This window comes from Myotis nattereri (assembly GCF_964212035.1).
Source record: "Myotis nattereri genome assembly, chromosome: 14".
Lineage (NCBI taxonomy): Eukaryota > Metazoa > Chordata > Mammalia > Chiroptera > Vespertilionidae > Myotis > Myotis nattereri.
The window spans coordinates 60637785-60661276 of NC_138089.1; the positions used below are offsets into that span (position 1 = coordinate 60637785).

General features: G+C 51.1%; 1 protein-coding gene across 2 annotated transcripts; it reads left to right on the plus strand.

Moving 5' to 3' along the window:
* Positions 1-316: 316 nt before the first annotated feature.
* Positions 317-22253, plus strand: SLC25A20 (solute carrier family 25 member 20). Of its 2 annotated transcripts, none has more exons than XM_081106590.1 (9): positions 317-507; positions 5412-5504; positions 9516-9643; positions 11885-11975; positions 18581-18698; positions 20020-20092; positions 20374-20483; positions 20933-21057; positions 21458-22253. In XM_081106590.1, the coding sequence occupies exons 1-9, from the start codon at positions 403-405 to the stop codon at positions 21518-21520; spliced, it is 906 nt and encodes a 301-aa protein (XP_080962716.1). In that variant the 5' UTR covers positions 317-402; the 3' UTR covers positions 21521-22253. The 2 variants fall into 2 exon arrangements, with proteins under 2 accessions (XP_080962716.1, XP_080962717.1); XM_081106591.1 differs by having other exon boundaries at positions 321-463.
* The last annotated feature ends 1239 nt before the right edge of the window (positions 22254-23492 follow it).

Below are 23492 nucleotides of genomic sequence, written 5' to 3' on the forward strand. Positions count from 1 at the left end.
CACGGCCGTTATCACCACTTGATACACTGTGTATCTTTCACTTCTTTATCTGTGTTCCGGTCTCTGAGCCCCGCAAGCACAGGGACTCCCCGTGGAGCTTCCCGCCCTGGGAAGGGCGCCTGGCACAGCGCAGGGCGGAACCGATTTCTACGGAGAGGGAGCCTAGGAGCCGGGAGAGAAAAGTCCGCCCACACACCGCCACGGCCACGCCCAGGTGGGCGGGGCCTCTTCCGGAAGCGGCCCCGCGGCGGAAGCCAGGCCGGGCAGCCTAGGCCCGCCTCCCGGGCGGCCCCAGGCTCTGGCCCCGCCCACTCGAAAGTGGGTGAAAGGTCGGCGGAGCCGGAGCTGCGACTGGGGCGGTGCAGCGAGGCGGCAGGGAACGTCCTGGCGGACAGACGGACCATGACGGACCAGGCGAAGCCCATCAGTCCGCTGAAGAACCTGCTGGCCGGCGGCTTCGGAGGCATGTGCCTGGTGTTTGTGGGGCACCCGCTGGACACGGTCAAGGTGCGAGGAGGCGGGGGCGCGGGCGGGAACGGAGGCCGGGGCGGGGCGCGGAGAGCAGGGTGCCCCGCGAGCGCTGCCCGGGGCGGGAAGGGGCCGTGGGAGCTCTCGGGAGACGTCTCAGGAATCTCCCAGTCGCCCCTTTAGGGTTCGGGGGAGCAGCTCCTCGTGCGCAGCCGGGTCGCGGTGTGCGGGCTCCGCCGGCCGCCCGGGCTGGGCTTCGAAGCGCTCGGTCCCGCAGCCTCCCTGACCTTGCGCCGCTGCCCCGGGGCCGGGCAAGGCCAGCGCCTCCCCGGAGTCCGATTCCAGCAAACGCTCCTCATCCGCACGAGCCGGCTAAGCCGCTGCGGGGAGCGAGCTAATGCCGAGGCACCACCCGCCGCCGGCGGCTGGGGGTTGAGCGTCGACCTATGAACCTGGAGGTCAGGGTTCGATTCCGCTCAGGGCACAGGCCCCGGTGGTGGGCTCATCCCCATCAGGGGGCGTGCAGGGGGGCAGCCGATCCATGATTCTCCTTGATGTTTCTATCTCTCACTCCCTCTCCCTTCCTCTCTGAAATCAATAAAAAAATATATATATATATTTTTTAAAAAGACAGAGGCACGGTCATTCCGTAGATGCCGTTGGACACACTGCTGTGGGCAGAGTGCCCCATTGCCATCTCCTTCCACCTTTCCCTTCGGGAGCGGGCCGTGGCCACCTGCAGCCTGTCCCCAGGTTGGCCGAGTGGCCCCTGCGGGAAGCGATCATGTCCTCAGTGGCCGAGCCCCCGCCAAGGAAGCCGGGGTCGGCTGCCCAGGGCCAGGCCTGTGTTCACGGCGCCCCGGTGAGGAAGCCCTGGTCAAACCAGGCTTTGGGAAGGACACGCATCAGGGCTCTCCCCTGGTCTTCCTCCCATCGCACCTGCCTCCTCGCTATTTCTCGCTGTCTTTCCCTCTCTCACACTTGGCCAGGCCTTTGTGGAGGCCAGAGGTCATGCCCTGGGACTCAGCATTCCGAGTTTCATCCTAGTTTCTGATCTTATTTCTGGACACACGTGGAGGAATTGACAGATGGTGGCCTGGGTGCCCTTGTGGGGAGCAGATATGAGTCTCAGAGCAGGAGGCCGGTGTAGGGGGCTTACTAGAATTCAGATCCGGCATCTAACAGGGAAATGGCTCTGGGGCATATCCTGTTGGCAGGTTTGGACAGCAAGCTCTTTGCTGTCTTTCACCTAGAAGAGCTGGAGTCATTCTATGGCAAGACCCAGATTAAAGCAACCTGTCGAGTGAGGGCATTGAGAAACATGAAATCTAGTGTTTACTCACCCCTGACCAGGGAGGCTCAGTTGGTTGGAGCATCCGGGCCCGTGCACCAGAGGGTTGTGGGTTCAATTCCTGGTCAGGGCACAACGCCCAGATTGCAGGGTTGATCCCAAGGGGAGCATGTTCAGGAGGCAACCAATCGGTGTTTCTCTCATTGGTGAAAAAATTGCCTGGCTCCTCTTCCTACTTAAAAAAAAAAGTTTCCGGCATACAGCATCATAATCCAACATCTGTATGCACTACAAAGTGATCACCCCAATGTCTGATTACTACCCATCACCATGCCGGTAACTCCCTTTAGCCCACTGCACCCCCTCTCCCTTCCCTCTGGTAACCACCAATCTGTTCTCTGTATCTATGAGTTTGTTGTGTTTATTTTTTTATTTTATTTTATTTTTTATACTAGAAGCCCGTTGCACGAAGATTCGCGCAATAGGCCTTCCTTCCCCTGGCTGCTGACATCGGTTTTCCTCCAGCAGCTGGGACCCAGGCCTTTGGTCCGGCCGCAGTGGAGAAGCCAAGCCTTGAGGCTAGGCTTTTCCCCTCTGGCCGCAGCGAGGCTTGGCTTCTCCACTGCAACTGCAGTCTTCAGTCTTCACTCTGGCCCGAGCCTTTAGTCTTGGCTCCACGCCTGCGTATGCAAATTAACACATTGTTTGCGGGTAGTTTTTATCGCGCGCTAACAGGTGGCGCGGGCCATTTTTGCTAATTTTTTGCGCAGATGGCAACGTTCAGTAAAATTACGATAACTTTAGTTTACGTATTTATGTTACCCGCATTCTACCGCTAGTCTACAAAAAATGTATTAATACCTGTCCCGCGCTCTACTACACGGGTAGAACGTATAAATATGTAAAACGTATAAATACGTTTCCCGCATACAATGTGTTAACCGCCATCTTTGTTGGGTTAATTTGCATAGTCTCTCTGATTGGCTGGTGGGCGTAGTGGAGTGACACCAATTTGCATGTCTCTCTTCTATTAGTGTAGACTAGAGGCCCGGTGCTTGAAAATTCATGCACTGGAGGGGGGGTCCCTCAGCCCGGTCTGCTCCCTCTCACAGCCTGGGAGCCCTCAGGGGTGGGAGGCGACCTGGCAATCAGGGGATGGTGACGCCCCCATCATACCTCTGCTGCTGCCACTGCCGGCAGTGCAAGCCTTGGCCGGCCCTGGTTACCTGAGCCTCAGGCGGCTCTTGGTGGCTGGGCAGCTGCCATCCAAGGCTTGCCTGCACCTCGGGCCAGCCCTGGGCAGCTGGGGGGCTGAGGGGACTGGGGAACTCTGGAGGCAGGTGTGCAGAGTGGCCGGACCCGCCTGGGGGCGGGCCTGGCCGTGCCACGTGCCTGCCACCCCAGCGGGGTGAGGGGACTGGGTGCCGCCATCTTGTGGCTGTGAGCGCTGCCATCTTTGAGGGCATGGCAGTCAATTAGCATATTCCCTCTTTATTGGCTGTGGGTGCTGCCATTTTGTGAAGGTGTGATGGTCAATTAGCATATTCCCTCTTTATTAGATAGGATATCTTTATTGATTTCAGAGAGGGAGAGAGAGAGAGAGAAACATCCATGATGAGAGAGAATCATTGATTGGCCACCTCCTGCACATCCTCTACTGGGGATCGAACCTGCAACCCAGGCATGTGCCCTTGGCCAGAATTGAACCTGGGACCCTTCAGTCCACAGGCCCATGCTCTATCCACTGAGCCAAACCAGCCAGGGCTGTTAACATTATACTCAAGGTCCTTTCATGTTTTTTCAAATGGCAAAATGTCATGTTTTTTGACTGATTAGTCTTCTATTATATATATATATAACTTTTTTATTTCAGAGAGGAAGGTAGAGGGAGAGAATAGAAACATCATTGATGAAGGAGAATCACTGATCGGCTGCCTCCTGCACACCCCCCACTAGAGATGGAGCCCACAACCCAGGCATGTGCCCTTGACTGGAGTCAAACCTGGGACCTTTCAGTCCGCAGGCCAACGCTCTAGCCACTGAGCCAAACCGGCTAGTACTTCTATTACATTTTTTTACCACATCTTATTTATCCATTCATCCACAGATGTGCACTTGGGTCACACAGTATCAGTACCACTACGTTCTGTTTGATAGGAGTGAATCACTGAATCTGGCCCACATTCACGGGGAGGAGGAATTAGGATTTATCTTTTGAAGGGAAGAGTATTAAAGAATTAGTGGACATAATTGGAAGCCACTAAGGTAAGGATGGGTGAGGACCTGGCCTGGGAGACGCCTCAGACAGAGAGGGGGAAATAATACAGGATTCTGGAAGCATCTTAAAGGACTACTCCAACAGACTTGGGACTCATGTGGTAAGAGCAAGAAGAGCAACAGGAAGCCCTGGCCGGTGTGGCTCAGTGGATAGAGCGTCGGCCTGTGGACTGAAGGGTCCCGGGTTCAATTCCGGTCAATGATACCTGCCTGGGTTGTGGGCTCAGTCCCCAGTAGGGGCTGTGCAGGAGGCAGCCGATCAATGATTCTCTCTCATCATTGATGTTTCTATCTCTCTCTCCCTCTCCCTTCCTCTTTGAAATCAATAAAAATTATAAAAAAAAAGAAAAGAAGAAGAGGAACAAGAAGTAGTCTGAGGTGATGCTAGGGTTTTAAATCCTGAGAAAGAGGGTAGTTAGGCGGCTCTGGCACAAATGGGACGCTCATCAGGAGGGTGGGATGCTGGAGGTGATTTGAGTCGGGAGAGCTTCTCCAGGCAGATGGAAACGTCGCCCTAAAGGTGGGAGAGCAAGTCTGGAAACCACAGCGACATCATCACTGAGCAGAAGCTGAAGCCCTGGGATCTGAGCTTGCTTTGCTTTTCTTTGCTTTTCTTTTGGAATCTGAGTTTTCTGAAAGGAATTGTGGGCCAGATGAGGAGGTGCTAAGCCTTGGAGAATGCCTGGAGTGGGAAAGGAGACACAGGAGGAAGTACTGAGACGGGAGTGTAAAGAGAGAGAACAGTTGAGCATTGGGTACACCAGAAGGTCCAGCAGAATGAGGACCTCCCTAGCCGGTGTTGCTCAGTGAATAGCGCATCGGCCTGTGGACTGAAGGGTCCCAGGTTCAATTCCGGTCAAGGGCACATGCCTAGTTCGGGCTCGATCCCTGGTGGTGGTGGGGAGGTGTGTGCAGGATACAGCCAAACAATGATTTTTCTCACATCACTGATGTTTCTATCTCTCTCTCTCTCCCTTCCTCTCTGAAATCAATAAAGTATATATTAAAAAAAGGAGGGTGAGAACCAAGAAAAATGAGGTTAAATCCACCTCCCTCCGAAATGCCCTTGTTGAGCACCTTATCCAACTATGTACTAACATGCCCCTCCATGTTGGAGTGGGTGGGAGCTAGAGCTTAGCTTTGCATCAGCTGGTTCCTGGCCTGTCACTTGATCTCACTAAAGCTGGGTCACTGTGGGATACATTAGGTAAGAAGTAAATGGAGAACTCATGGGAACTGTCACTCTTTAAAAGCTCCTAATGACTTGTCAGGACAGGGTTTGAGTAAACGGGAGGGAAGACAAGTCTGAATGCAACAGGTTGAATGAGGCAGTTCTGATTCTGGGAAATGACTGTATTTGAACTTCTGATTTCAGGTCCGACTGCAGACGCAGCCCCCGAGTTTGCCTGGACAGCCTCCCATGTATTCTGGGACCTTTGACTGTTTCCGGAAGACTCTTATGAGAGAGGTATTGTATGTTGGTGCTGGGCAGTCCTACTCGGAGGAACACATTCACAGGGTGGGCTTGTGACCCCCGGGGTAGGTTGACTTTGTGAGTTCTGCTGGAGGTCTAGCCCACAGCGGTGCCCCTCTTACCATGCCATCCCATGCCCTCCTATTGGCATCGCTCTGGAGTCTTTGCTAGTTCCGGTTCCAGTTTTATATGGATGACTAAAGCAGAATTGGAAGGCAGAATTTGGAGCATAGGAAATTAATGAGGAGTAATTGAAGTGGGAGAAAATTGTGCCACACCAGCATGGCCATGGGTGAACCTGGGGGTGGGGCGGGGGGCGGCGGTGAAGGATTAAAGAAGACAAGAGAATAAAGCTGGGGCTGGGTGGACGCTGCCCTCTCATTAGAGAGACAGCGCCACAGCCTGCAAGCCGAGTATTTTATAGCCAGATTCCACGAGGCCAAGTAAGGGCGTGGTCAAGATGTTTACTACGTTCTCAAGGGTTTGGAATCTTACTCAGTTACACGCACCTGAACTCTATCAAGCCCACATCACTCAGCTTCCTGGGACCACAAGTTCGTACCATAAGGTCAAGCTTACAACCGTAGCCTTTGGCTATGACTGTGCTGGGACCTGCACGTGGCTTTGCCAGGAGAGGACCGTGCCCTCTCATTAGTCCAAAGCTTGAACCTATCCAAACGCTGTAGCCGCTCTCCACAGAAAATACAAATCTGGATCAGTCAGTTTGATGGGGAATCGGTGGCAGACGTTTAGGTAAAGTCTGGAGGAAAAGTTAGAGTCTGAGGAACAGAGAGAGGCCAGCCGTCTTCACCCCCCAGACAAGTACACTAATTGGTTTGGGGTTACCGGATTACATAATTTTCCAGATACTACTTAGAGTGAAAACATGGAATTTTTAAAAAGCTTTATTTTTTTAATTATCTTTTAAATATTTCACTTTTGCCCTAGCCGGTTTGGCTCAGTGGATAGAGCGTCAGCCTGTGGACTGAAGGGTCCTGGGTTTGATTCAGGCCAAGGACACATGCCCAGGTTGCGGGCTCAGTTGCAAATGGGGAGACCGGAGAGCGAGCAAGAGGCAGCCAATCAATGATTCTCTCTCATCACTGATGTTTCTATCTCTCTTCCTTTCCCTTCCTCTCTGATATCAATAAAAATAATATTTTAAAAAATTTCACTTTTTTAAAATCTTCGTTGTTGAGAGTATTTAAAAAGTTTTAATTACTAGTGACATTTATACTCACTTCATTAGCACACGTTTAAAAAGAACTTGTTGAAAATTTTTCCTTTGCTTCCTAAAATATAACTCTCATATGAATAAATGCCCTATTAAATATGTAAACTGAGAAGCTGGTGTCACCCAGATGAAGAGGGGATTCCACTGGTTAGTGGAGACTCAGCCTCGGGGAGAAGTCCTCCGGGCTCCTGCAGGACCGGGATGGGAGGAGATTTTGCTCCTAGGTCTGCTCCGAGTCCTCTGCCCTGTGGAAGGAAGAGAGGCAAGTTTACGTGCCTATTGAACTGCTGTTTAGTGCTGGCAATGTGCTGGTTGCCGGGGGCCTGGTGAGAATGGCTTGTGTAAACCCCATTCCCTGCAGAGTTGACTAGACTTCCTGACTCCATCTTGGCGTGTGTCCCTGGTTTTCGTTGTACCAGACGTGGCTTTCTGCTTCCCCGAGCTGCCAGGTGGAGAGAGGTCTTGGTTGTGCTGCCTGGGTCTGGGTGGGCCAGCATGGTGGAAGGAAGGCTGGAGCTGTCAGGGGCCTGGGTGTGGCCCCTCAGGACCTGAGCATCCTGCCCAGCCAGGTGGAGAGCCCCGAGAGGGGCTTTGGAAGGACTTTGTTCCCACGGCTTTGTAGCTCCTCCATTCACCCTTTCCTGTTTCCTGCCTCCAGCGTCTGCTTCCAGCCTGTAGTAGCCTTTGACCTTTGCAGGAGCCAAGTGGCCCGACTGGTGAAGTTGTGCCCCTTTAGCTCTGGAAGGTTGGGGGGTTGTGGACCCTCCCGCAGCAGCCCTCTCTGTTACTGCTGCCCCTCCATAAGGAGTCACTGCTACATTCCTTCTGTTTGTTTTAAAAATTATTTTGTATGAAAGTGATACAAGCACTTAAGTTGTTACCGAAAGGCTTGTAACAAAGCAACAAAGCGCCGTGGAGCTGTTCCTGTGGAGCTGCACAACACACACTGACTGCTCCGGTTCACACCTTCCCATGCTGTGTCTCCCTGTCTGTGGTAGACATGGAGCTGCACAACACACACTGACTGCTCCGGTTCACACCTTCCCCTGTTGTGTCTCCCTGTTCGTGGTAGACGTGGAGCTGCACAACACACACTGACTGCTCCGGTTCACACCTTCTCATGTTGTGTGTCCCTGTCTGTGGTAGACGTGGAGCTGCACAACACACACTGACTGCTCTGGTTCACACCTTCCCCTGTTGTGTCTCCCTGTTCGTGGTAGACGTGGAGCTGCACAACACACACTGACTGCTCCGGTTCACACCTTCCCCTGTTGTGTCTCCCTGTTCGTGGTAGACGTGGAGCTGCACAACACACACTGACTGCTCCGGTTCACACCTTCCCCTGTTGTGTCTCCCTGTCTGTGGTAGACGTGGAGCTGCACACCACACACTGACTGCTCCGGTTCACACCTTCTCATGTTGTGTCTCCCTGTCTGTGGTAGATGATTCTAACTCTTCCATTACCTCTCCCCTCGTACTTTGTGATGGAATCCAATTCACTGTTTCTGTGATTGCAACTATATTTACACATATGCTGCTTTCTTCCGTTAATTGAGTAACGTGCATCCATTTATTGTGCAACTCTGTTTTTCCTGAGGTTGGGTTGATCATTATGTCCGTTTTCAGTCGCTTGTGTTTCTGTCCGTGGCTGTCTCCGCCACCCTGTGCCCTAAATTACCCTAAATGCTCCCCGGGTGCCGGGCAGTGGGCGTGCTGTTCCCGTGTGTGTGGTTCTGCAGGTTTCCTTGGGAACAGCCTCTGGCGCCCTCTTCGTGCACCCCCCTGTGGACGGGCTTCCTCTCGGGAAGGCCCCCCGCGCTCGGGCTGACCGCTGCTCTGCCAGGTCCGGACCGTCCCTTCCCTGGTTCACTGCCCTCTTTGGTCGGGATGTCTGTCTCTGCGTCCTACTGTCTGCCTAAAGCTGCTACCTCATTGCTTTCATACCAAACTGTGCTGGTGAAAACGGATGTGCGGTCCTACTATTGTTTTTAACAACGAAAATCCCATGTCTTCACACTTGGAAAATATGAAATTTCTTCATCACCTGTAATCTTACAAAAAGGAAGTCACATCACATTGTACTTCCTGTTTTATAGCTTTGTTTTCACTTGATGGTCTCTTCATGTTGCCATGTGATTTCATGAGTGTGTGGTAGTCTGTTTATGGAATTGCTACACTTTGTCTCATTTATCTCCTATTTGGGAGCTTTTAGATTCCTTCCAAAATTTTGGTACCTTATAAGTGCCTGATGGTATTATTATTATTTTACATCTTTGAGTATTTCCTTAGCATACATTTCTGGACAAATTTCCTGGTAAAAGGTATGGTACTGCCAGATTTTCTTCCAGAATGGACACTGTTTTCCATTTTCTCCAACAGTACCTTAAGTACAATTATTTCTCTCTTTTAAAAATACTTTTTATTGATGTTGAGAGAGAGGAAAGGAGAGGGAGAGAGAGAGCGAGAGAGAAGCATTGATGTGGGAGGGACTTTTGTATGTTTTTAAAATCATGCCTTCCCCGTGCTCCCTATTGGGGATCCAGCCTGCAGCGCGAGCCTGTGCCCTGACCGGGAATCCCCCCAAAGCCCTTTTGGTGCTTGGAACGACGCCCAACCAACCCGTCCCACTGGCCACGGCTAAGAGGACAGCTGTTTCTGATAAACGTGGGCTTTTCTTCCTTTTAGAACCTCTCCTTGCTTAGCGGAGAGGTGAGGAAGGAGGCCTCGGTGTGCAGGGGGGGTGTCTACAAACAGCTTCTGCTTCCTTGCAGGGCGTCAGGGGGCTGTATCGAGGCATGGCCGCCCCCATCATCGGGGTCACCCCCATGTTCGCCGTGTGCTTCTTTGGGTTTGGTTTGGGGAAGAAACTGCAGCAGAAACACCCAGAAGACGTGCTCAGGTGAGTGCTCGCGGGCCTGGAGCCCCGGACGCTGCGCTGCCGTGGTGACCGGGTTCGAGGAGAGAACCGTGGCTGGCAGGGGTGGCTGCCCACCTGGGCCCTGGAAGTGCCGCACGGGGGAGCCGCTTACACGTCCTCTGCCCTGCGAACCGAAAGGGAAAAGCACCCCCCTTCCTCGCCAGGTTGTCCAGTTCCTTCTGTAAAGTCGTGTTGCTCTCACCCTCTCACCGGGGACAGTACTGACCCCAGGCCCGCAGGCGGCCCGCGGGCGGGCGGGCGGGCGGGCGGACGCTGTGCGGTCCGCTCGCTCCCGTGGGCCGGGGCCCAGCCCTGTGGGAGCTCAGTAACGGCAGTGGCAGCCTTGCTTCCCGTCACCCGGTTGGAGAAGGGAGTTTCCCATTTTCCTTTTACTCCATTTTTATAACACGGTTATAATGGCGTCTGCTGTTTTCCTCTTCAGTAACGTTAAGAAGTTGGGTTGGGGACGCGGGGGCAGATGAGCCAGCGCTACAGCTCATGGCACAGGCAGCTCCTGCAAACAGGCTTCTCGCGGCTGTGCCGGGCCACGCACCCGACCCCGTGGGGTCGCTGCCAGCACTTTGGCCTGTGGGTTGTGTTCCCCTTAGACCAGTGGTTCTCAACCTTCTGGCCCTTTAAATACAGTTCCTCATGTTGTTACCCAACCATAACATTATTTTCGTGGCTACTTCATAATTGTCATGTTGCTACTGTTGTGAATCGTCATGTAAATATCTGATATGCAGGATGGTCTTAGGCGACCCCTGTGAAAGGTTGAGAACTGCTGCCTTAGATCATGTCAGCATCAGAGGGACACTGTCCTGCGTACGCGGAGGCTGACACACTCAGGACCACCCCCCCCGCCATCCCCCGCCGTGTCCCCTCCCTGCAGTGAGTAGCCTCTGAGGGTCGAATGGAAAGGAGCAGTGCCAGGCCTTGGGGTAGACGCCCAGGAAGGGCCACCTCTCACAGGCGCCCCCCCCCCCCCCCCCCCGAGATGGCAGAAGCGGGGAGGCAGGCAGAGTGGCTACTTGGTGCCCTGTGCACACAGGCACCGTTCACAGGAAAGTCCCCGGTTCCAGGAGGTGGAGGTGAGCCCGGCCTAGGGTGCGGGCGTCCCGGGAGGGTGGGACGTGTATTTGCTGAGAGGTCCCCCCAGGGGACAGCAGTGTGAACGGGGGTGAAGGAGATCGTGAGTACGTCTCTTGGCTTTCAGCAGTCAGCCTTGGTGCTGGGCTTGCCTGGCCCGGGCGGAGGCGTGGCCCTGCCTGGGGCGAGTGTGTGGACAGAGGGGCTGTTGAGACAGTTCCTCAGGGCTCGGGCTCCCCTTTGGGTGGAACCGGCCTGAGGCTCATGCGGCAGAGGCTTGGGGTTAGGTGCGGCCTGAGGCTTAAGCGAGTAAGTCAAGTTCTTCAGCAACATTTGCTAAATTGGGGGGACTCTGTTGAGATGTTCACTGTCGCTGTAAGTCCCATTCCCTCTAGACCAGCCTGGTGTTGCTCATCCCAGAAGGAAAGATGCCAGAAGAGACGTGACGGCTGTGGGCTCAGATGCTAAGACTCCTCCAAACATTCTGTGTGGCTCATCCTGTGGGGCCGGGGTGAGGAGCCATATCGCTGGCCACTGGGGCCTGTTCCCTGCACAGAGGCCACAGGACCACCATGCCTGTCTAGGGCCCACCCCTGTCCGACCCTCAGTCTCTTAGAGCTCACTCCTTCGGACTGACCAGGCTGCCCCTCGGCCCGTGGAGGGGGCCGCAGCTGCCCTCCAGGCCCTTGTGCTCCAGAGGCGGTGAGATGGGAGGGGATCTGGGACCGACTGAGACCCAGTCCTGATTAGTGGCTCCTCCCCACCCCCAGCAACCCTGAGATTTATGGACGGGAAAGCAGGGCCCAGAGAGCTGGGGAGTTGTCCATAGTCACTGTGCGTGGCAGGCCCCGGGGAGGAAACCGTGTCTCGCCATAGAGCTTCTCTCCCTGCCGGTGAGGCCACTGCACGGACAGGTGGGTGTCGCGTGGCTCTTGACGCCGAGGCCCCTGCCCTGGGAGGTTTGACATCAGAATACACCTGGAACTTGGCTTTTGTACAAAATACGATTTATCTGCTGGGCTTTCTGCCCAGTCCAAGGACTTATTTTTTCTTACAAAGTCATCCTCTGCTGGGATTGCCTCTGTCCTGGGCAGGTAGTCACAGGTACTTGCCTCTGTTTTGTTTTCAATACAGCTACCCCCAGCTGTTTGCCGCTGGGATGCTATCTGGTGTATTCACCACGGGAATCATGACCCCTGGAGAACGGATCAAGTGCTTGTTACAGGTAAGACTGATCTGGGTGGGGAGAGGTGGCTAGCTTTTCTATTCAGATACAATATGTGGATGTTTATGTCCTTTTACCTTTTTTTTTTTTAATTGATTTCAGAGAGGAAGGTAGAGGGAGAAAGAGGTAGAAACATCAATAATGAGAGAGAGTCATTGATCGGCTGCCTCCTGCACGCCCCCCACTGGGGATCGAGCCCACAACCCGGGCCTGTGCCCTTGACCGGACTCAAACTGAGGACCCTTCAGTCCACAGACTGACGCTCTATCTGCTGAGCCAAACCAGGCAGGTTCCCTTCACCTTTTTTTTTTATTGGTTTTTATTTTTATTAGTTTCAGAGAGGAAGGGAGAGAGAGAGATAGAAACATCAATGATGAGAGAGAATCATCGATCGGCCACCTCCTGCACGGCCCCACTGGGGATCGAGCCCGCAACCCAGGCATGTGCCCTTGACCAGAATCGAACCCAGGACCCTTCAGTCCGCAGGCCGACACTCTATCCACTGAGCCAAATCAGCCAGGGCTAATACACAATTCTTGCTGGAAAATTTTGATAATGCAGAGAAGCACAAAGGAAAAAAACACGTATTTATCACCCATGATACTATCCCACTGAGGTAACCATGGTTACGCTTCTGTGTGAATTCTAGTCTTTTTGATAAACGTATATTAAGAAATGTTATCTTTTGAAATAAAATTGGCATCACCTACTACAGTTGTTTTATAACCAACTTTTCCCCCTTGATATACCATATTATTTTTCTGTGATTATTTTTCTCAAGCATAATTTTCTGCAACTGATTTCATTACATATATGGCTGCCATTGCAATATGGCTGTCAATAATCCCTTACCTGGGAGTGTGACAGATTATATGCCACAGCGAAGATCTCTGTAAGTAAGATTCTGCACATGCACCTGATTTTTTTGATGAATATTAGTTGCTTGTATTTTTCCTTTGGGAAGAACCTATTTGTGTTCCTTACTCTTTTTTTTTTTTCTTTTTTCTAAATTGATTTATAAAAGCTTTGGACAGATTAAAGTTATTTTTTTTCCTTTGGGATTAAGATTATTAATCACTTATGTGGCAAGTTCTTTTTCCTGGTTTACATCTGTCATCCCATTTTGTGTATTTTTTAAAATTAGGCTTTTTATTTTGAGATAATATAATAGACTCACGTGCAGTTGTGAGAAATAATGCAAAGAAGAAACAAGGAAAGGAATAATACATAGAGATCCCGTGTGCCCTTTACCCAGCTTTCTCACAATGGCAACATCTTAAAACTATGGTACAATATCACAACCAGGGTATTGACATTGATACGTCACCACACAGAGCATTCCCAGCCTGCCACAGGCCTCTTATAACCATATCCACTCCTCCCCCCTCCAGTCCTTAACCACTCCAGCAACCATTAATCTGTACTCTCTTTCTATAATTCTGAAATTTCAAGAATGTTATGTAAATGGAATCTTATAGTATGTGAACTTTTTTTTTCTTTTTTAATATATTTTATTGACTTTAGAGAAGAAGGGAGAAGGAGAGAGAGACGGAAACATCAATGATGAGAGAGAACCGTTGATTGGCTGCCTCCTGCTTCCCCTACTGGGCATTGAGTCTGCAACCCAGACATGTGTCCTGACTGGAAATCGACTTCCTGGTTCATAGGTCAATGCTCAACCACTGAGCCAAACTGGCTGAGCCCATATTGGCTTTTTAAACTCAGCATACTTTTCTGGGGATTCATTCCTATTGTTGATGTATGAACAGTTCATTCCTGTTAAGGAGTTCATGGTGTGGATGAGCCACAATGTGTTTAACTTTTTATCCCTTGAAGGACATCTGGGTTGTTTCCAGTTTGGGGCTATTATGAATAAAGATGTTGTAAACATTTACATAGAGATTTTTCTGAGAAAATAAGTCTTCATTTCTCTGGGATAAATGCCCAGTAGTACAGTTACTGAATCATATGGTAGTTGCATGTTTAGTTTTTTAAAGAAGCTACCGAACTGTTTTGGGGTTGTACCATTTTTCCCCACCAGCAGTGTGTGAGTGATCCAGTTTCTCTGCATCCTCACCAGCATCTGGTGTTTTCACTATTTTAATTTTAGCCGTCCTGACACACTTGTGTAGTGATAGCTCTTTTTAATTTGTATTTCCCTAGTTGCTGAAGATGTTGAACTCTTTTTATGTGCTCTTTGCTCTTTGATGAAATGTCTGTTCATATATTTTGCCCATTTTCTAATCGGATTATTTTTATATTATTGAGTTTTGACAGTCCTTTATTCTAGATGATAGTGCTTTGTTAGATGTGTGGTTTACAAATATTTTCTCCCAGTCTATAGTTTCTTTGTTATTTTTAGAAAAATTCACATCTTTCTTTTTTCCCCAGTGTTTTTTATTTCAAGAAAAACGATTTTTTTTTAATATATATTTTATTGATTTTTTTACAGAGAGGAGGGGAGAGGGATAGAGAGTTAGAAACATCAATGAGAGAGAAACATCGATCAGCTGCCTCCTGCACGCCCCCCACTGGGGATGTGCCCGCAACCAAGGCACATGCCCTTGACTGGAATCGAACCTGGGACCCTTGAGTCCGCAGGCCGACGCCCTGTCCGCTGAGCCAAACCGGTCAGGGCAAGAAAAACGATTTTAAATATAATAATGTACATGCAATAAACCTTAATATTTCAAGAAAAACGATCTTAACTATAATAATGTTACATGCAATAAACATTAATATCTCAAGAAAGACGATTTTAAATATGATAATGTTAATGCAATAAACACCAATTATTCAAGAAAAATGATCTTACAGCCCTGGCCGGTTTGGCTCAGTGGATAAAGCATCGGCCTGCGGACTGAAAGGTCCCAGGTTCGATTCCGGCCAAGGGCATGTACCCTGGTTGCAGGCACATCCCCAGTAGGAGGTGTGCAGGAGGCAGCTGATTGATGTTTCTCTCTCATCGATGTTTCTAACTCTCTATCTCTCTCCCTTCCTCTCTGTAAAAAAATCAATAAAATATATTTTTAAAAAAATGATCTTACATATAATAATTTTACATGCAATAAACATTAATATTTCAAGAATAAAAGGATTTAAGTATAATAGTATTACCAAAACTGTACTAACCTAGTATGATATCACAAAAGTTGTAGGAAATATTAAAAATCTGCAAATAACAGGATTACTTCTATTATATTCTAGAATATATATTTCCCCCCCTCTGGCTGTATTTTTGTTCATCAGTTTATGTTGTTCATTATATTCCACAAATGAGTGAGATCATATGACATTTATCTTTCTCTGACTTATTTCGCTTAGCATGATGCTTTTAAAGTCAATTCTGTTGGATGTGAGTATTGCTACTCCAGCTCTTTTTTCCTTTCCATTTGCATGGAAAATTTTTTCCATCCCTTCACTTTCATCCTGTGTGTCTTTTGCTTTGAGGTGGTCTCTTGTAGACAGCATATAGTTGGGTCATGTTTTTGTATCCGTTCAGCTACCCTACCCCTTTTGATTGGAGCATTTAATCCATGTACATTTAGGGTTATTATTGAGAGGTAGTTATTTATAGCCATTTTAATTCTGCATGGCTAGGTTTCTCTCTCTGTTTCTTCTTCTCAACAACCCCTTACAGCAGTCCCTTTAGCATTTCCTGTAATGCTGGCTTGGTGGTGATGAACTCCTTTAGCCCCTTTTTTGTCTGGGAAGCTCTTTATTTGACCGTCTATTTTGAATGATAGCCTTGTTGGATATAGTAATCTTGGTCTCAGATCCTTGCTTTCCATTACCTTGAGTACTTCATGCCATTCCCTCTGGCCTGTACAGTTTCTGATGAGAAATCAGGTGTCAGCCTTATGGGAGCTCCTTTATAGGTAACAGTTTTCTCTTGCTGCCTTTAAGATTCCCTTTTTGTTTTTAATTTTTGGCATTTTCATTATGATATGTCTGGGTGTGGATCTGGGTTCTTCTTGTTTGGGGTTCTCTGTGCCTCCTGAACTTGTATGACTTTTTCCTTTACCAGGTTAGGGAAGTTTTCTACCATTATATCTTCTAACACCTTCTCTATTCCTTTCTCTTTTTCTGCCTCCTCTGGCACACCTGCTATTCTAATATTGTTATGTTTCACATTGTCTCACAGCTCCCTTAAGCTGTCCTCCTGTTTTTGTTTTGTTTTTAATATATTTTATTGATGTTTTACAGAGAGGAAGGGAGAGGGATAGAGAGTTAGAAACATCGATGAGAGAGAAACATCGATCAGCCGCCTCCTACACACCCCCTACTAGGGATGTGCCCGCAACCAAGGTACATGCCCTTGACTGGAATTGAACCCGGGACCCTTCAGTCCGCAGGCCGACGCTCTATCTACTGAGCCAAACCGGCCAGGGCTGTCCTCCTGTTTTTTAATTGTTTTTCTTTTTGGTTCTCTAATTGAGTGATCTTTTCAACTCTATCTTCTAATTCTCTGATTTGATCCTCAGCTTCCCCTAATCTGCTGTGTATTCCTTCCAATGTGTTCTTTATTTGTGTTATGTCATTCTTTATCTCAGACTGTTCTTTTTTCATAGTTACTATATCTTTTCATACTGTTGAGCATTTTTAACATCATCACTCTGAACTCTGTTTCAGATAAATTTCTTATCTCTGCTGGGAAGCCCAGCTTCGGGATTAGATCCCAGAGTTCTCAGTGGCACCCACAGCCGAGCTAGCTCCCTGGGACTTCGGTTGCCGTCTGTGGGTGCCTGGCCAGCCCTTTCACAGCTCCGCCCCTCCTACCAGTCTCTGTGCGGTCTCCACCTTCGGTCCGTAGGTATCAGGGTTCTCTCCTGTGAGTTTTTCATTGATTATTCAGGAAGCCTTTCCGTATTTCAGTTGTAATTCCAGCTCATTCCTGGGAGCATGTCCATGCAGCATCCTCCTACTCTGCCGCCATTTTTAATCTTCCAGAAAAATTGACATCTTTCTAATTGGAAGCTTTTCCTAACCAGAATTATGTCTCTCTCTCTCTCTCTCTCTCTCTCTCTCTCTCTCTCTCTCTACCTTTTATATATCCCTTGGAAATGCAAACCTTATTGCTTGATGCACATATATTTTATTGCTATTTTGAATGGGATTTTTTTTCATTATTTTTTAACTGGTTAGTGCTGGTATGTAAGACAGTGATTGGGTTTATGAATTTATTGTGGAAGTGCTTCTCCTTGGAACTGTTAAAGCTGTACTCTCTTTTCAGCTTTCATTACTCTTTGGTTGATGCCCCGTGTGTTCTGATTCCTCCTGGCTCAGTACTTGCTGTGGATTCTGCTTGGGGCTGTCTTTCCCTCAGGGCATTTCTGGGATGACACACTGCCTGCCCGCCCTCTGGCTCTTGGCTCTTAGGCCCTGGGTCCCTGGGACTGGGAGGGGGCCCTCTCCTGGCCCTCCCCAGGCTCTGCACAGGACCTCTATCTAGACCAGTGATGGCGAACCTTCTGAGCTCGGCGTGTCAGCATTTTGAAAAACCCTAACTTAACTCTGGTGCCGTGTCGCATATAGAAATTTTTTGATATTTGCAACCATAGTAAAACAAAGACTTATATTTTTGATATTTATTTTATATATTTAAATGCCATTTATTTTATTTTCTTTTTTTTAATATATTTTATTGATTTTTTACAGAGAGGAAGGGAGAGAGATAGAGAGTTAGAAACATCGATGAGAGAGAAACATCGATCAGCTGCCTCCTGCACACCTCCTACTGGGGATATGCCCGCAACCCAGGTACATGCCCTTGACCGGAATCAAACCTGGGACCCTTCAGTCCGCAGGCCGACGCTCTATCCACTGAGACAAACCGGTTTCGGCTAAATGCCATTTAACAAAGAAAAATCAACCAAAAAAATGAGGTGACATGCATGTCATAGGTTCGCCATCGCTGATCTAGACACTTGGAGAGCTCTGGATGCAGCTTCCAGTTCACCTTTTCTTTTCTTTTTTTTTAAATATATTTTATTGATTTTTTTTACAAAGAGGAAGGGTGAGGGATAGAGAGTCAGAAACATCGATGAGAGAGAAACATCGATCAGCTGCCTCTTGCACACCCCCTACTAGGGATGTGCCCGCAACCAAGATACATGCCCTTGACTGGAATCGAACCTGGGATCCTTCAGTCCTCAGGCTGACGCTCCATCCACTGAGCCACACCGGTCAGGGCCAGTTCACCTTTTCTTACCACGCTTCATGGTCGGCTAGGTCTTGGCATGGAGTTGTGCCCATGGATATTTGTTGAAATAGACTGAGTGAATGACGTGTGTTTGTCTCCTGTCTAGATCTTCCAACTCACTTATTGGAAATGCTTTCGTACTGGGGAGAGTTCTTCACTTAGTTTCCAACTTCTCTGTTGATTTGTTTCTAGTCAGTGCGTGCACATTTTTGATTTCTCCACCTGGCCTGTTGCCTAGGGACTCGCACCAACCTGGACGTTCCACATCACGGTTGTGTGACAGTCACCTTCTGCTGGTCCCGTGCCACTGACCACTTCCTTGCTCGCCTGCAGTCTTCTCTAACCTGCTGCGTCTGCCGACCGTGAGGCTCCTGCTGACCTGCCGCCTCCTTGCTCCCCTCAGATTCAGGCTTCTTCCGGGGAAACCAAGTACACCGGTGCCCTGGACTGTGCGAAGAAGGTATACCAGGAGTCCGGGATCCGAGGCATCTACAAGGGGACTGTGCTCACCCTCATGCGAGGTAAGCCTCGAGGCCCTCCCCCTGAGGTCACCTTGAGGGGCCCACCTGAGGAGGACCCCATATCAGCCTTGGCAGCACAGCACACAGCTCCGACAAGGCTGGGACTGTGTGTCCTGGTCTAGGCCGTCTTGCTCTGGCCAACAGGGACACATAGAAAGATGGGGGACCTTCCACTCTTCTGGGGGCTGTCCCTCGAGGGGAGGAGTCATGATAGTGACAGTTGGAGGGGAGTGGCACGTAGGTAGAAATTGTGGCTGGAGGGATGAGTGGGAAGAAAAAGTGACTTTGGAACAATTGGGCTCTCCCTGTTTTGTTTTGTTTGTTTGTTTTTAAATATATTTTATTGATTTTTTTACAGAGAGGAAGGGAGAGAGATAGAGAGTTAGAAACATCGATGAGAGAGAAACATCGATCAGCTGCCTCCTGCACATCTCCTACTGGGGATATGCCCGCAACCCAGGCACATGCCCTTGACCGGAATCGAACCTGGGACCTTTCAGTCCGCAGGCCGACGCTCTATCCACTGAGCCAAACCGGTTTCGGCATGTTTTGTTTTTTAATACATTTAAAATATATATATATATAGTTATTGATTTCAGAGAGGAAGGGAGAGAGATAGAAACATCAATGATGAGAGAGAATCATTTATTGGCTGCCTCCTGGCGCCTCCTACTGGGGATCGAGCCTGCAACCAGGGCATGTGCCCTTGACCGGAATCGAACCTAGGACCCTGCAGTCCGCAGGCTGACGCTCTATCTACTGAGCCAAATCGGCTAGGGCTTTAATATGTTTTTATTGATTTCAGAGAGGAAGGAGGAAAGAGAAAGGTCAATGATGAGAGAATCATTGATTGGCTGCCTCCTGCACGCTCCCTACTGGGGATCGAGCCCGCTTCCTGGGCATGTGCCCTTGAACCTGGGACCCTTCAGTTCACAGGCCGAGGCTCTATCCACTGAGCCGAACAGGCTAGGGCTCTCCCTGGTTTTGAGAGGCGGTAGGAGAGGCAGAGATGGCCGCACCCTTGTCCTGAGCTGGTAGCTTGGAGGAAGGCCAGATGCGAGGTGCCGTTCTAACTGCTTGGGTGGGCATGTCACTGGGGACCACGCAGAGGGACTTGGAACGTGAGGTGACGTCGTGTGTTTACACTCACTCCCCCGCACTGCCCCAGGGCAGCATCTGGTCCCTCTGTGCGATCACTCGAGGAGGGGGTGCTTCTGAGGGACTTTCAGGAGCCCGAAGGATGGGCGCGCTCGGCTCTGCTAAGTTCAGGAAACCCGGGGGACTTACATCGTTTACCTCACATCTCTCTTGCCACTCACAGACGTTCCAGCCAGCGGGATGTATTTCATGACGTATGAATGGCTGAAGAACATCTTAACTCCCGAGGGAAAGAGGTGAGGAGAGCAGGATAGCTCGGAGCCACTGTGCTCCGTGGTGGGGAGGCTGCCCTGCTGTGAGTGGGTCTGGACGCAGACGTGGGACTTGCTCCTGGCTTCACCCCCTTTTCCTCCCGTGGCTGCTGAGGCCAGCGGACCCCTCTCTCACTCTGTGTCTCACCCAACGGAGCAAGTATTGGAAACAAGTGCCTGAAGCCTCCTCACGGGGAGCCCTGGCCTTGGCAGGAGGGGGTCAGCATGCCCCTCACAGCCTGTGTCTGACTCTGCTCCGTCCGCAGCGTCAGCGAGCTCAGCGTGCCTCGGATCCTGGCGGCTGGGGGCGTCGCCGGGATCTTCAACTGGGTGGTGGCAATCCCCCCGGACGTGCTGAAGTCCCGCTTCCAGACTGGTGAGTGGAGGGCGGGGGGGCGGGGGGTGCCCTGGAACTGGCTGCCCCTGGGGTGCAGAGCCTTAGGCCTGAGGGTCCCTCACTCTCCACAGCACCCCCAGCACCCATCTGACCAGCATGCTCCCTGCAGTCACTTGTGTTCTAGAGCCCCAGGCTCCTTTCCTTGTCGGCCTGAACCCAAAGTAAGCGAGACAAGAGGTCGAATCAGCTCTCCTTCCCTCGGCCCGAGCAGGAGGCCCGTGTCGGCACCAGTGCTCCAGGCGTTTGTGTCTGTCTGTCTGTCCCAAGGTGAATGTGTGGTCTGTGGACTGGTCTCAGACGACCTGCAAGGTGCCCGCCCCTGGCGCTGTGACCCTGCAGGAAGACCTGAGCGCAGGACTGTCCTCATGTGGTCACCATGTCAGGTCAGGAAGCTTCCTGAAGACTTAACAGTTGGGTTCTGCCCACAGCTCCTCCTGGAAAATACCCCAATGGCTTCCGAGATGTGCTGAGGGAGCTGGTCCGGAACGAAGGAGCCGCGTCCTTGTACAAAGGCTTCACGGCAGTGATGATCCGCGCCTTCCCGGCCAACGCGGTGAGTGCGGCAGCCGTGCTGCCCTGTGGGTTCAGAACAGGGCACGGGGCCGGCTTGTGCATGCTCCTGGGATTGGATCGGGGGCTCGGTTTTCCCAAAACCCACCCCCAGCCAGAGCCTTCTAATTTGCTCCCTTTCCTGAAGATGCTAGGAAGATTGGCCTTTGAGATGCTCTGAGATGAGGGGCTTTGCTTCCCTGCCTGGCCCCTGAGACCGTGCGCCTTAATGACAAGTGGGCAGCTGTGGCCGTGCGCTTCCTTCCCTCTTGGGAATGAGAAGGCACCGGGAGCCCTGACCTGGTGGGCGGGGAGGGAAGGCCTGTCCTGGCAGGGCCCGCCAGTGCTGCTGGCGTCCGAACGGTCACACTCCCCCTCGCTCTTCTCTTCCGAACCCTCCTCAGGCCTGTTTCCTCGGCTTTGAAGTTGCCATGAAGTTCCTTAACTGGATCACCCCCAACTTGTGAGGCCGAAGGCTGCTCGAGGCTCCCGGGTGCTGGGAACTTCCCGAAGAGGAGCGGTGGGCAGGACTGGGCCGTCCTGGGGGGCGGGGGGGTGTCAGAGCTTCGTGCATGGACTCGCTGAGACCGCGCCTTAGTGACACCCTCCGCCTGCTGTAACGTGGTGTGCTGTTTTGAAACTTGAATTCACTCTTGTCAGTTTAAGGGATCTCAGGAGGGTTTGAGGCGGGGTCAGTAGCTTCTAGACCAGATACCACCTGTGGCCAGAGTACTGTCCATGGGTGGGTTGACGGCTGGCCCTCCTGTACCCCAAATACTAGTCTCAAAAGGGGAAATCTCAGCCTTCCACTGGAGGTACTATGCATGTTTACAGCCAGCTGCCCAGGAGCTGGTCTTCTTTGATCCCCAGCCAGGAGCAGCCACCAGATGTCAGAGTGTCATCCATCTGCCATGCACAGGGGTGTGGACTTGAGACCCACGTCTGTCAGTTGAGTGGCATGAGCACGTGTGCAGGCAGGTAGCCGGCCGACTAGGCATGCTAGTAACCAAAGTGGAATGGAGTAGTCTACTTCCTCAGGTAGAGAGCTTTCCTTCCTACCCGGTGAGGCGTGTGGGGTGACAGTCCCAGCCTGCTGGGATGAGAGAAAGCCCGCAGTGTAGGAAGGCTCTCCTCGCACTCTTTTCCCATGAGAGCCCCCTATTTTAACAGGAAACAATAAAAGATTGTTTTTCACTTTTGCGTGGCGTGAGACTTTTCTCTTGGTTCTGGGTCGTTTCAGCAGCAGCCTGTGCCTTGGCGTAGGCTGTCAGGGCCCCAGCGTCCCTCCCTGGTTGCTTCAGGCTCCAGCAGGAGGACGAGGGGCAAGTTCTGGCCAGGCCCAGCCTTCCCTGACTGCTCTGGCCCCAGCTGCTAGAGGCGGGGGCGAGCGGGGGGGCCTGGACTGGTACCTGTTCATAGCCCTCAGTGCGAGCCTGGCGTGCAGGCCCCACAGGCCCAGCCTGCCGCTTCTCCGTCATTCCTGAGCCTCTCCGCCCTCGGCCACCCAGGTTCTGAGCGAACGGACAGACAATCAGTTGTTCTCAAAGGCCAAAAGCAGTCCTGAGTTTTAATTTTTTTTTCTTAATCCTCACCCGAGGATATTTTTCCATTGATTTTTAGAGAGAGTGGAAGAGAAAAGAAAAGACAGAGAAACATCGATGTGAGAGAAACACATCGATTGGTTGCCCCCAGCACGAGCCCTGACCAGGGCCTGGGCCGGGGAGGAGCCTGCAACCATGGCATGTGCCCTTGACAGGAATCGAACCAGAGACCCTTCGGTCCGCAGGCCAACGCTCTATCCACTGAGCCAAACTGGCCGGGGCCCGTCCTGAGTGTCCCTGTGGCTCTGGGTTGCTGTGGGATCCGAAGTCACCAGCCTGGCTTTCCGCTGTGGGCTGAGGACACCCAGGTGCTGCCGGGAGGTGAGGGAGGCGGAGTAGAGTCACAGCTGGTCTGTCCCTGCCCGTGGGGGTGAGGCTGTGGGAGCCTGGGGGCATCTCTGGCAACGTCCCATCTGGCAGTCAGCCCAGTGGCACTGGCACTTCCCTTCTCGCTGCAGCTTCCCAGGGACCCTTGGACTTTGGCTTCAGAGCCACCAGTCTGTGTAAATGGGTGAGTGGGCAGGGATCACACCCACCTGGCTGTGGGCGTGGCCTACCTGGCAGCAAGCCGAGGATTTGGGGGTTTAAGGAAGGAGGCTTTCTTCCTGGGAAGACCTTTTCTGGATGACCAGATAGGAATTATGTGGCGTCAAGTCAAAACAGCATTTTTTTAGAGATGAAAATTGTGTGCCCTCTTCCTGGGAAGGTTAATTCAGTGTCAAGCCTGCCCCGCCCACGCTGCAGGGTGTCTGTGCAATCGCTTCGGTTTGGAGACGCCACATGTGTGTCCCCCAAGCTCTCAGCCCACCCAGGGTTTTTTTGTTGTTGGTTTTTAATT